Source organism: Ambystoma mexicanum, chromosome 8 (assembly GCF_040938575.1).
Source record: "Ambystoma mexicanum isolate Mex_15411 chromosome 8, UKY_AmexF1_1, whole genome shotgun sequence".
In the NCBI taxonomy this organism is placed as follows: domain Eukaryota; kingdom Metazoa; phylum Chordata; class Amphibia; order Caudata; family Ambystomatidae; genus Ambystoma; species Ambystoma mexicanum.
The window spans coordinates 1,613,325,803-1,613,340,376 of record NC_090929.1 but is presented as its reverse complement, the minus strand read 5'-3'; the positions used below and the strand labels follow the sequence as shown (position 1 = coordinate 1,613,340,376).

The 14,574-nt window shown below is 47.1% G+C and overlaps 1 protein-coding gene across 1 annotated transcript in view; it reads left to right on the top strand.

Moving 5' to 3' along the window:
- The window catches only part of CCDC186 (coiled-coil domain containing 186), a 1,219,714-nt gene that overhangs the window by 386,188 nt on the left and 818,952 nt on the right, over window positions 1–14,574 (top strand). The window contains exon 5 of the mRNA XM_069611867.1: window positions 8,093–8,305. Within this exon, the coding sequence (XP_069467968.1) occupies window positions 8,093–8,305 (213 nt within the window). The remainder of the gene's footprint in view (window positions 1–8,092; window positions 8,306–14,574) is intronic.

Genomic DNA, 14,574 nt, shown 5'->3' with positions numbered 1-14,574 from the left:
CCATGATGGGACTCTAGACACACACTGTTCCTGAAGTTCCTGAGCTGCGTTCATGATCGGCTCCATTCATCTTGCTGATTCCAAATACAAGGCCAAAGCATTGCTGACCCTACTCCAGAGCAGACTGCAAAACTCAAGCATAGCTGATAACTATCCCAGCAAGGCCATTGATCCAGAATCAACCCACTAATCTCCCATTAAAAAGGGGAAAGCTGTGGTACCTTTTGATTCCTGAAATCATACCAGCTTGCTGCCCACTAACTGCTTGCCCACTGACTGCATCCAGTGGTACCTGTACCATCCAGTGACCAGACCTTGCCCAGCTGTTCGCTACCCGGTGACCAGACCTTGCCCAGCTGACTTTTGCCAGGCGCGCCGCCGTGTGGTGACCAGAACCTGTTGACTGTCCAAAAATCCCAAAACTAAAAAGTGGACTGAGAGTATAATCCCGACCCCATAGAAACACACAGCCTATCTTGTTTTTGTCCTTATCTCACTCTCTAAGTAGTCATATTTACACCCTGGTAACTTGTTGAAACTGTTAGAATTATCCTTGTATGCTGTCCTTAATATCTAAGTGCTAGCGCCATCTCTCTTCAATTTTGTCTGGTGTAAATGATAAGCCCTTAGTTATATTTGTATTAAACCAATTTCCATATATTTTATTGTTGCGGTTGAGCATTGGGGTGGCAAGGTTGACCCCGCGAATCAACCTTGGAGCTTACTGTGTTCCTCCTAAGAATATAGCCTAGATAATTTAGTATAAGTAACATTTGCCTTCCTTTCAAAACCAATTTTCTCTCTTTTAACTGGTCTATTTTCCTAAAAACAAATCTCATGCTACCTTCCAAATCTCTCTTAATTGGTCCAGATCTGGCCATACTGGCTGCACCCTGTGTGTTTAAGGTCTTGTTTGGGCTGCTGAACGTCACTCCTAGGCCTTCCTGGTCCTCACTTTGGTCCTTTTTCGCTTGGCTGCCAGGCTTCCCATGCTGGGACAATTTTCTTGCCCGTTTAACCACTGTAGGTATCCCTCCTAGGTGTAATTGGCTGCAGGTACCTGGAAGGGTGCTGGATTAAAACCACCCATCGAATGGATTGTGTCCTCCCACATATTCCTCATCTTTGATATACATATCTCGCCAGCTTTGCTGCTTCGGAAAACATTTTCTCGACAGAGGGCGCTGTACTCGATGTGTGGCATCGATGTCCCTCGAGGGCTGCCGTCGAGCGTCAACCTCATCGGCAGTACAAATAGCTTGTGCTGTGCCCATTGGCTTCAGTTCCGTTTATCCGAAAGCTTTCGCTTCGAGTACTAACGGCGCACTTTGTGTTTCTGTCAAAAATGTCTTAATCTTCTACCCCTTCAACCCTGAAGTCAGATTTAAGATAGGTTACGACTGCAGGTCGAAGATGTCAATAACTGATCCTCACTGCTTCTGCCTGTGGTGTCCGGGCTCCGGACACACTACCGATGACTGCAGATCCTGTCAGTCCATGACAGAAAAAGCTATCCGGGAACGCAGAGGTAAACTGGCGGTGGGGAGGGCGGCTTCAGAGTCTACTTTGAAGAAGGAAAAGAAGTACGGGGAGTCTAGAGACTCCACTCGACGTAAAAAATCGAAGAGGCCCCAGTCGAGGAGTCGATTGAGGCAGTCTCTTTCGAAGAAGACACGCCATAGGTCTCCCTCTTCATCATCTGATTCCCCTACTGAGGTAATTGGATGCCCGACAAAGTTGGATTCCCCACGTAAGTGGCATACCTTTAGAGTGGAAATTATGCAGATTTTTGAGACTGCGGCCTCAACCCCCTCAAAAGAATTGCGCAAGAGCCATGCCCCTGTCGCTCCTTCGGACAACTTGGGGAAGTCGAATGCTACATCGAGGCCGAGCAGTAAGCTGGCAATACGTCTAGCGAATACTCAAACCGATTAGAAGGCGTTGAAGGTATCGACTCGAGAACCGATTCTGTCCTCGATACCGTCGAAAAAAAAAGCACAAATCATAAAGGCCTTCGACGAATTTGTCGACGGCGTTGAGCGTTTCGATGCCGAAATCGAGGGCGATTCCTAGTAAATAGCCCCCCGGATAGAGATGACAAAAAGGTAGATGCATGGGTTCGCAAGGTCTTCACATCCGGCAGCATGGCCTTGAAAGCTACCAATGTCACCTGTACCTTGTCTAGATTTTCCTATACCCTGTGGGATTGTGTAGCCATGGTGGCTGATCACATCCCGGAAGGCGAAGAAAAGGACAGCTTCCTGGCTAGTAAAGGATGGGAGAGTGTCTCCAGTCAGGATTGGATATTGCTGACAACATCAGCAGATCCATGGCTGCAAGCACCGTACTGCGCAGATTTGTGTGGTTGAGAAAGTCTGGGTTTGCACCGGACGTGCAGGCCAGACTGCTGAACAACCCTTTTCAGGCTCATCTCATGGAGGGTTAGTTCTTTTTGTTTCTATTCCTCAGTTGGTAGAGGAAGAGGACAGGCCGGACAAAGGGGGCAAAGAAGATTACCTCGTGGTGGATGAGGAAGGGGTGCTAAATCATCCCCAGCAGCAGCATCTTTACCTTCAGCATGTTTACCTTCAGCCGCTGCTGCAGCCACCTCTAAGCCTCTCTGAAGCCTTGACACACAAAACCCTAGTGTGAGGCAGAATTTCTCAGCATCTGGACGAATGGCGGGGCATTACTTCAGATGCACGGGCACTGGAAACGGTAGCCCATGGTTACTGCCTTCGCTTTCATAAAAGGCCTCAAGGTCATCCACCGGGATACAACTGTCAAAATTCCTGATCCTTGTGCACGAAATATTAACCCTGCTAGAGAAAGGTGCAATAGAACATGTACCTCTAGCGGAGAGGAACAGGGGTTGGTATTCCCCCTACTTTCTCATTCCCAAGAAGGACAGAGGATTGAGACCCTTCTTGGACTTAAGAAACTTGAACAAGTTCTTCAGGAAGGAAAAGTTCAATATGGTTACCCTTTCTCAGATCATTCAGGCTCTACAACTCCAAGACTGGTTGGTATCATTGGACCTTCAGGATGCTTACTTTCATGTGGCAATCTATATCAAGCACAGAAAGTACCTGAGGTTCGAGGTTGGCGGTTCTCACTATCCGTTTCGAGTTCTGCCATTCAGGCTGACCTCCGCCCCAAGGGTTTTCACCAAGCCGATGGCGGTAGTGGCAGTGAGTCTCAGGAGAGAGGGGTGGGGGGATTCACGTCTACCCCTACCTGGACGATTGGCTGATCAGGGCTCGTTCACCTGAGCAAGCCCGGGAATGTCTCAGTATCGCCTGCCACGCCCTTCACAGACTGGTCTTCTCCCTCAATTACAGGAAGTCCCATATGATACCATTCCAAAACCTCAAATTCATCGGAGCCCCCTTGTGACTGTCTTTTTTTAATATAATGGTTTTGTAGCTTACATACATCCTCTGAGAAAGCCTTGCCTCCTGAGGTGAGAGCTCAACACATTCTTCAGATGGTAACAACATTCCAGAATGCCCAGCATCTGCCGGCCTTCGATTTTCTGAGGTTGCTTGACCTCATGGTATCCTGCATTTTTCTGGTGTCAGAGGTCCGATTGAGAATGAGATCCCTTGAATGGGCCCTCGGGACTCAGTGGTCCCAATTCTCAGGGAATATGTCAGATCAACTGCAAGTTCCGAGCACAGTTGCTCAGCACCTTCTATGGTGGGCTTGCAAAGACAACATTCTCAAGGGAGAATCTTTTTGGCAACCATGGCCGGAGATAACGGTAGTGACGGGACGCCTCACTCACGGGGTGGGGAGCCCATAACAACAAACTGACAATCAGCGGTTGTTTGTCTCCATTGGAGTCCAAACTACACATCAATCTTTTGGAGCTGAGGGCAATCGGACTAGGCCTTTCTGCCCTCTGTACGGGGAAAGAATGTCCTGATGACGGACAACATAGTGGCCATGTACTACCTCAACGAGAGGGTAGGTGTAGGGTCACTACCACTGTGCAGAGAGGCAATGCAGCTCTGGTTCTGGGCAATACAAGAAGGAATCTCTGTCGGCAGTTCACCTAGCCGGAGAGAAGAACACAGCGGCGGAAGCTCTGAGCAGGCAGAGCAGTCTCCCTCGAGTGGGAACTAACTCAGGAAGTCCTTCAGGAGATCTTCACTCTTTGGGGAACCCCTCAAGTGGATCTGTTTGCCACCGGTACCAATTGGAAGTGCAAACTGTATTGCCCAAGGGAATTTCCCCCAAGAGGAGCTTTAGGAGACAAGTTTTGGTGGACTGCGAATTTCCATTCCTGTACACGTTTCCTCCAGTCCCTGTCATTCCTCACGTAATCAGGAGGTTGAGAAAGTTCGGGAAACGCATGATCCTGATTGCCCCGAATTGGGCCAGGAGGACATGCTACCCAGGCCTTCTGGACATGTCCATCTGCCCTCCAATACATCTTCCACAAAGAGAGGATCTTCTCTCACAAGAGGAAGGTTGGGTTCTCCATCCAGAGGTCAATACATTCAGCCTTCATGCATGGTTTCTGAGAGGCTGAAATAGAAGGATTGGATCTCTCAGATGACGTAATGGAGATTTTGCTTTCGGCCAGAAGGTCAGCAACCAAATCCTTGTTCTGGTGTCGTTGGAATAAGTTCAGTAACTGGTGCAAGGACAAGAATGTGTATCATTTTCAATGTGGCACTCCTGTGGTGCTTTCTTTCCTGTTGCATTTGGCTAATCTGGGGCTCCAGATTGGAACTATCAAAGGATACTTGGGGGCTTTTTCCATTTTTAAGCGCTCCTCTGAAGAGGTCTCCTATTTCAAAATACCCATAATTGTTAAATTTTTTAAGGGGCTTATTGTGTATCCCCCGGTTCCCTTTAGTGTCCCGGCTTGGGATTTAAACCTGGTTTTGACATGTTTTACTTGTATCCCTTTCGAGCCCTTATATTTGTGCCCGTTAAGGCTCTTAACTTTGAAAACTGCCCTACATGTTGCGTTAACATCAGCCCGCAGGGTAGGTGAGTTGCAGGCTCTTTCATGCAAGTCTCCTCATACTTTGTTCTGTAAGGATAAAGTTAGTAAAACCATCATTCCTACTGAAAGTAATCTCCGACTTCCATCTGTCGCAGAAGATAACGCTACCAACCTTCTACCATCCTCCTCATTTGGGCAAAGAGGAAGAGAGACTGCATAGACTGGACCCAAAAAGGGTTCTAAGCTTGTATATTGCAAGAATGGCACAATTTTGCCATGATCTACTTTTTGTGGGATATACCGGCCCCAAATTGGGCCTGGCAGTAACTCAACAAACCATAACCAGGTGGATCACACTGGCTATTGGAGAATGCTATAGACTTGCGGGAAAGGACCCACCGGAAGGGCTTCGAGCTCCTTCCATAAGGGGCATGGCAACTTCTGCGGCTCCCCAAAGGTGTGTCCCTATTATTGACATCTGCTCAGCGGCTACTTGGTCATCCATTCATAAATTTGTCAAGCATTACTGCTTGGACTCTTCCTCCTCTCAATGAGGTCTTTTTGCTAAGTCAGTCCTACAATCCATTCATGATTAAATTAATTGGTACTCCCTCCTCCAAATTGTCACTGCTTTGGGAGTCTATCAAAGATGAGCAAACGTGGGAGGACACAACCCATTCGAACAACAAGTTACTTAGCCCTGGTAACGTTCTTTCAAGTCGATGTTCCTCCCACGTATTCCTCATCACCCCTCCCAGCCTAGCATGCCCTACAATTTACGTGTTTTACACTCTGCCTTTCCTGAGAGCTTGCAGTCTGGGGTACGCCTGGTTAGTTCCTCGATTGAGGGGAACGGAAAAAACAGAATTGAAGCCAACGGGCACTACTTGAGATATTTGTACTGCCGATAATGTCGATGCTCGATGGACATCGATGCCACGACATAGAGTACAGCGCCCTCTGCCGAGAGAAAAACATTTCCAAAGCAGCAAAGCTGGTGGAAATATGTATATCAAAGAGGAGGAATACGTAGGAAGAACATCCAGTCGAAAACAAGTTACCAGTGGTAAGTAACTTGTTCATCTCATCTGCTCCTCTGGGCTGTCCTGGCAGTGCATAACCATGGTCTCCAATGTGGCACCGTTTATGCTATGGTGCTGCCCTCCTTTCGCTTCTTTAGCTGCAGAAACCAGACTTGGTCTGATTCTTCCATTCTTCTGTAGCCTCTCCTGTCGTCCTTTTACTTCTAGTTGGCGGGAGATTTTTATTCTTTTGGCCTGTCTCGGTCTTTGTTGGTCGAGAGTTGAAGTCCCTGCGTGACGGGATCCTGCAGTTCACCTTGTAAAAGTTCTGTATTTACCAGATTCTTTTGCCTTACTGGAACTGTATTATTTTCAAGAACACCACCATGATTACCTACCTTCGGGCCCTAGGTTAGTTGGTTGCTTCTTAATACGGAATGCCAGGGTTTTCCGTGGTAGGTTTGTGCATGTGTGCAACATTCGCTTTTTCCCATGAACTTACATTGGGGGCTGAATCTTGCTTGGCTTCATAATCTCCTGGGGACTGCTGGATCTCAAACCTGTGATGGATCTCTTCAAGGGAGTCTTCTCTGGTGTACACTGGGGGTTAGGGGGTTTATTCATCTCTGCACCTGTGGGGCAGAACTGGACTTAGCTGGCTTTTCTTGTCAACTGCAGAACTGCCTACTTATCTGTAGGGGGAACTTTTAAAATGTACCTTTTAACTCTTCTGTAATTGACTTTACCTGGAAACATGCATGTTTTGGGTTCTCGCTTGGTCCTTGGAGTTTTGGTATAAAGTCTAGCATGTTAGCTGGTGCTTCTGATTTCATCTGCATTATTGTTTTTCGGCATTACATTTCTGTTTTAAGAATGCCAACTTACAGTCACTTGTAGTTGCTTGTGTATCAGTCTGCCCTTAGAATGTAAAGTCCTAGTGACTAGCAATATCATACTGATTTTCTTCTAGCCTTGTGTGGTGCTCCTCGTTTTATCACCATATATGATGTCCTGCTTTACACCCTGCTGGTGAAATGCCTTGGTACTGCCTTGTTGCTACGTTTGTAGCGCTACCTTTTTTAGAGTACAAGGAGTCCTTGTGGCTGGTTTTGCTGCAATACATTTCAACGAAGGAGAATTTTACGTGTTTTTTTTACATGTGATTGTGCTGCACATATATATATATATGTGGGGGTGGGCTCAGGGAAATAATGTAGGGAGTTTATGAGGGGGGGCTGTGCCGGGGTCTATATATATGCAGAAAAATCAATCTGTCAAAAAAGTGACTAGTGCTGCAAGTTTAAACTAATCTTGTTTTTTGGATTTGTGTTTTCTACTGCAAATCCTTGTCTCTCCCCGCTAGCTCTATATATTTACTGTCTAGTGTGGAGTCATCCATGTTCCTATGTATCTTGACTGTGCAGATGCATTGTTTCACTGTCTAGTTGCTTTGCCCCCTTTTTTAGACTGTGTAGTGCCTGTCACCAGATAGTGGTCTCCAATGTTAGATGTCGGGGTTTGAATAGTCTTAATTGACAATGTTTTTAGATATACATTTGTTCTGCCTTGTTGTGTGCCTGAAGTACTTAATTTCACCTGATGGCTATTGGTTAAATAACATGTTTATTGTTTCAGTTTAGCAGTGTTGGGAGTTTTCTTTGGTTAACTTTTTGGACTGACTGAACTTCCCTACCCGCCCCCCTTCTCTTTTGAAGTTAAGCCTGCTATCTCTGCCGCACCCACCACTTTTACAGGAGATTGGCTTCCATCTTGGTTGGATTTTGTGTTCTGCAGTCAGGTTAAGTGGCTGTACATTCCCCACCAGAGCATGTATGATAAAGTCCCGCACACCTTATTCTGTGTTTGGTTTCTTCTTTTACCCACAGTGAACGGACTGCTCTTCCCTGTGCATGAAGGGAAGTCCTGTCCATCTGAGACTAGGCCTACATGCTCTTAAATCTAGCATTCAAAAATGGGCATAAGCGCAATCATGGTATTTTTTTTCCCCAGGCGTATATCTTTTTTAAGCAAACTGTCATTTTTATAGATTGTGATGCTCAGAGTTGCACGTCCTTGCTCACTGAAGCATGATTTTCTTTGCATACTTAAGGCGAACAAGAAGTGTGAAGAGGCGCGCCAAGAGAAAGAGTCTATGGTCATGAAGTATGTTCGAGGCGAGAAGGAATCACTTGACTTGCGGAAGGAGAAAGAGTTATTGGAGCGAAGATTGCGTGATGCGAACAAAGAAATCGACAAAAACACTAATAGGTTGAAACAGCTCACTCAGGAAAAGGGAAGGTTGCAGCAATTGTATGAATCCAAGGTAAGCCTCCTGTTCCATAGTGCAACCCCTCTGTTGGCCTTCAGCAAACTTGGGATTGGTATGCACATTGCGTCTGTCAATTTATATATGTGCTTTATTTGAAGGTAGATTGGCAGATCTCCTGTTTGTGCAATATGTTTCTATGCTTCCTACCATAACGTTTTTCACAGCCTACAATGGCCTAGGAACTTGACTCCCTGTGCTTGAACCACCGCATTCATGGCTTGTATGAGAATGTGTCTCCATTTGCTTGTTCTAGGTAGCAAGTTTGCTCTTGCGCCAGTCATAGCAGGTTGATCACAACTATGGTTGGTTCTAAACGGGGCTGGAGGTGGGGGGGGGGGGACTGATGGTCATTATTTTTGGTCAGAAAATGTTGTTTTGCTTTTATAATTTTTAGATGGTTCAAGCTGGGAAGAATCAACCTTGTTTTCGTTCATGAGAAATCAAGGTGTAACCTACATAAAAACATTTGCATGCCCAAAGCTTGAGTCACTAAAATTATGAATGGGAAATAAAATGTTATGCAATATTTCTGGTTCCAAGTGGTTTCATCAACTGCACTTAACGACTTTGTTTGCTTTTAGTTCGACTGACATTGCATTGTATCATACACATTGCATCATGTATTCTTCTTCTCCTACATTGCAGAAGATGACATGATGCTGTACGTTTCTGTTTGTAGACAAATTACATTTATTTTTTAGTGGTGAATAACACTGTAATGGTATATAATATTCTTGCAGGTTTACATTTTGGTATGTGAATTGCTTCATCAGTAAATGTGTGGTTGGCATGCAAACGGAATTTTGCATCAGAGTTTAAAAAACTTAACAGTGAGATGCTGCACCAGCCTTGTCCATGTGTTGGTGTATTGTGCCCCCACTATGAGGGGGGAGGCCTCCAGACAAGAGTATGTGGATGAACATGAAAAGGAAAAGAGGGTACATGAAAAGGGAAAAGAGGGTAATCAGCGTATGAAGTGGTCACTGGAGAAAGACGGGCATGAGTAATGCTTGTGGGCTTTTGGGAGAATGCTGGTCCAATGAATGGATCGAAACAAGTGCAATATTGGAGTGCCTGTTAAGGCATTTTCCGTGTTATAACCTCGTAGTAATACAAATGTGTGGTTCGGTGATGTCCTCAAACTGGCCCATGTAGCTAGTAGGCTAATTTGTTTGGATTTCCTATTACTGGCTGAAAACACAACTCGCCATAATGATTCTGGGACTGCCCTTCCCGGCTGCCCAGAGTAGCACAGTCAAGAGTAGACTGTGTAAAAGAAGGATGTGGAAACGAATGTTAAAGATGAGTGGCGAAGATATGTAGTAGGATTCCGTCTGTGTGCAGTGAATGCTTAGCAATATGTTCGCTTGGAGAGTCTAATTGATGAAGGTGCAGCAATGTCCGGCCCTTGCAGCATGATGGAAGATAGCATGGTCATTTTTATTTTTTATTTTGTTTTTATTTTTTTTGTTTTATAGGTTAAATAGAAAGAGACATTTCAACCTTTAACATACATCCGTATATCCAATCATCGGTTAACAAAACAATTCTTAAGTCCTTGAATTCTTAGATGCGCCTTGAAAAGAAAGAGTATCCGTACTAGAGGAGGAAACAGAAAGGAAGATCAAAAGATCAAAAGGAAAGAAAAGAAGCCCATTTCATTCCTTCTATACGTGTATGTCCAAATTGGATGACATAATCTGTTCTATAAAGTTTAGGGCATTGAGTGTCCAACTAATCTTATCAACCGTCATTAGCCTTTCCCAGTATTCCTCCTCTGTGTTTGAATCAATTAAGGCCACGTAGGCTCCCAGATACTTTCTCCTTTGAGATAAGAGTTTCGGACATTATAATGTCAAATGCCTGGTCGTCTCGAGAATATCGGAATTTCCACATAGCCGACATCTGGCTTCTTGGAGCGTGATCTGTTTTCTTAAGAGTTGTACCTCCTTAGTTGGTAGAATGTTTAGCCTACATCGCATCAGTACATTCATGTAACATGCAATTCCGGTAAAAGGAGATGGTCTTCCAGATAACTATCGATTTTAGGGACTGCAGTCTAAGTTCATACCTTATTGTCGAGATAGACAAACAGTTTGGTCATCTGAGAATTTTCCACCAGAAAAAGGCTTCAACTAGTTCCTGGGTTTCCCATCGGAGATTCAGCAGGGACTCTGCTCCATAGGTCAAAACTGCTACGACCTTTTGCTTGTAAAATGACAATATTGGTATCATTGAATTCATCCTGTATCGTCGATGGAGGGCTATCCCTTGATTTGACAACTTTACCAGCCTCTCCCTGATGAGGGTGTATTGGCCCTGTTCATTTATGTTCTTATTTACTCTTACCCCAAGGTAGATTGTAGAATGAACTATTTCCAGTTTTTGACTTTCAATGGTCCACACAAAGCTTTTTTTTTATGCTTGTCCCGAGCTGATTGCATAATTAAGATAATTAATTTCTTTATATTGATCTTCATGTTGTTTCTGTCCAGATAGTTTTTTAATTCAGTGATGCGTCTCTGGAGACCTATAGCAGTTTGGTCTATAAAAACCACATCATCTGCATATAGGATCCAGGGCAGCTCGTGATCTTCAAATATTGGTGGAAAGGCTCTTATCTTACACTGGGACTCGATCATATCAGCCAGATATAGGACAAATAAGAAGGGGGGCCAAGGCACTTCTTTGTTTGATTCCCTTAAAGGTAAGAATCTCTTCAGTGGTATTGCCTCCTTTTTAAGTTAATATTTGGATTGATGTATCCGTATATAACTACTGAATAGCTTCCAAAAGATCTCCGTCGAATGCCTGCTCTAGGTCAATAAAACCCAAATAGATATTTGTTTTTGTTTCGAGGGCACTCAGTTTTAACATATTCAGAATTAACAGATTCAGGTATGTGCCGATCCCGCTCACGAAGGCAGTTTGACGCTTGTCCAGAAAGCCTGCCTTTATGGCCCACTTTTTTAAGTGTCTCTGGAGGATGGAAGAGAATATCTTGACAAAAGAGTCCAAAACGGCGATGGGCCTGTAGTTCCTGGGATTACTGCAGTCCCCTTTCGAAGGGATTGGTTCCTCCGGCATATTCCACATCTATGACAGGTAATCACCACAGCTGTGCTGCTTCGGAACATTTTCGGCTCCTGCGTCGATGACGTCGATATGCTGTCCTGGAGGGTCTCTGTCGAGCCGACGTCACCGGATGTTATTAGTTGGACGCACGACGCCCGTAGCCTCAGTTCCCTCTTTTCCGCGAACGTGTTCGCTTCGGAGATCTTGGCGCACCTCGGTTCTTCTGAGTTATTCTATCTGTTCTTTAGAACGTGTTTGTTCAGAAGATATCATGTCTTTGTCTTCTTCGACCCCGCGGTCGGGTTTCAAGAAGTGTTGGGACTGTGGTTCCAAGATGTCACTTACAGACGCGCACAACGCCTGCCTCTGGTGCCTCAGTGAGGACCATGCCACGGATGACTGTGACGATTGCCAGTCGTTAACATCGAAGGCCTTGCGGGAACCGAAGAAGCTTTCTGTCGGTAAGGTTTCCAAGCCTCGAAAGTCGAAATCTGCTGGGCTTTCGACAGAAGATTCGAAAGGCGACTCTCCGGGTCGTCGGCGTAAGTCCAGGGGGGTCTCGTTCCCGGAGTGGTTCCCGCCGTTCCTCTGCCTCTTCGAGGCACTCCCAGAAGCGCCGTCACCGGTCGCCTTCCTCGTCCGAGGACTCTGCACTCTTCTCCTGCGGAATGGGATGCATTTTGTACAGAGATGGTGGCGATTTTTCAGTCACAGGACTCCGTTCCATCCGCGCCTTCGAAAGAAGCCTGCTGGGAACGTGTTAGGGCCACCGCTCGCACGCCTTCGGGCTCTGGTGGTCGGTGTGATCATCGGGCGCCTTCGAGGTCCCGATCGGACAAGGTGGATCGCTCTAGTCATGCCTGCTCCAGGTCCCGGTCCTCGACGCCCTCAAGACCGTCGGAGCCTGTGAGGTCTTCGAAGAAGGCGTCGACGCCATCGTCGCCATGTCCCTCGAGGGACTCTCTTGAGGCTCCGCCTCCGAGGAAGTCATCGATGCCGAAGCCATCGAAGGACACGCTCGGGGCTCCGCCCTCAAGGCCTGTGTCGAAGCCATCGGCGCCACGCTCGACGTCGATGGGTCGGCACCCTCAGCGCCTTTTGAGGAGGCTTTATCGGAGGTACCCTGGAGACCGGTGGAAACCCAGAGGAAGGCCCTGGCAAAGTCAAAAAATGTGTTTGTGCCTTTTTCTGTGCCCCCATTCCAGCCTCTGGATTATATTTCTGAGGTGGATGAAGGGTCTGAGGAAGGTTTAGTTCCTGATGAGGTTCCTGACAAACTCTTGTCTGGTCATAGCCAGTTGGAAGACCTGCGTCAGTCGTTGCACGACGCCAGTGGTCTTGATACCTCCCCGGAGGTCGGGTTTGGCAGGCCTGAGCCTGGTATGCATGCTGAATCTTCGTACAGGCGCCTCATGTCGAGGGTGACTGAGTACTTGAGGTGGTCTGCACCACTAGTGGATTTTCTGCAGGATGACATGACCGATATCCTTGACCAAGGTCCACCCACTGACCCGGTGTTGCCATTCCATATGGCTTTACAGAGGAGGGTGGCGGCGGCTTGGATTGCTCTGGAGAGTCTCCCGGCAGTGAGCAAGTTGTTGCCTAAAAAATACCGTCCAGCCAGTAGCGACCCCTGCTACTTGACGATGCACCCCACTCCGGAGAGTTTGGTGGTGCAGGTGGCTACGGCCCCAGCAAAGCAGGCGTCGTACCCTACCATCCCTCCCGTTAGGGATGATAAACGTTTTGATGGCTGGGCGAAAAAAGTGTTTTCTTCAGAGTGTATGGGTTTACAGGCAGCCGACTCTGTGTGTGCCTTGGCACGTTTCACTCACACTCTGTGGAATTGTGGGTCGTTGGTGGCTGAACATATTCCCGAAGGGGAGGAATGGGATGGTTTTCTTGCCCTCGTTCAGGATGGCAAGGATGCCATGTGTGAATCCGTTCAGTCGGGTCATGGCAGACTGTGTCAGCCGGTCCATGGCGGCGAGCACCGTGATGCGCAGATTTGCGTGGTTGCGGCAGTCGGGGTTTGCTCCTGACGTACAAGCCCGGCTTCTCATCATGCCCTTTGATGGTGTACATCTTTTTGGCAGCAAGGCTGACGAGAGCTTTGAGAGGTTGCAGACCTCAAACGCTGCAGCAAAGTTGTTGAGCGCTGCAGTTCGCCAACCTCTGCCTTTTCCTCTTAGGGGACAGCAATGGAGGGGAGGTTCCTTTCGATACTACTCAACTTTTGGTAGATCGAGTGGAGCGGCCAGTCAAAGGGGCAAACGTAGGAGTACCAGAGGTGGAAAACAAGGTACTCGAGGTGCCAAAGCCGCTCGGGCAGTTACCGCTTTGCCCTCAGGCACTGCTGCAGCCGCTTCAGCTCAGTCATGAGGCCATGGCCCATGGTTCACCGGTTGGGGGAAGGCTGGCGCAGCATCTTGTAGAATGGCGTGCCATTACTTCAGATGTGTGGGTTCTGGAGATCATAGCCCATGGCTACTGTCTTCCTTTCCGGCAGAGGCCTCACGACAATCCACCAGGGAATATCTCTTTGAAGAGTCCGGATCCACTCCTTGCACAGGAAATCAAGTCCCTGCTGGAGAAAGGCACCATAGAACTGGTGCCTGTAGCGGAGATGAACAAGGGATGGTATTCCCCATATTTTTCAATCCCGAAAAAAGACTGGGGATTGAGACCCATCATGGACTTGTGTGGTTTGAACAAGCTCCTCAGGAAGGACAAGTTCAAGATGGTTACTCTCTCAAGTCCTCCAGGCCCTTCAACTTCAGGACTGGTTGGTGTCTCTTGAACTCAAGGACGCTTACTTTCATGTGCCGATTCATCCCAAGCACAAGAAGTTCCTGAGGTTCGCGGTTGGCGACTCACACTTTCAGTTTTGGGTCCTGCCATTCGGATTGACTGCCGCCCTACTTAGATTCACGTCTACCCCTACCTGGACGATTGGTTGTTCAGGGCACGCTCTCCCGAGCAAGTCCTGGATCATCTATCAGTCACCTGCCACTTGCTTCACAGGCTGGGCTTCTCCCTCAACTTAAAGAAGTCCCATTTGACACCTACCCACCGGCTCCAGTACATCGGAGCAGTGCTCGACATATCCCTGGGGCTGTGTTTTCCTCCCCAGGTGAGGGCTCATCACATTCTGCAGATTGTGAACAAGTTTCAACATGCCCAGAGTC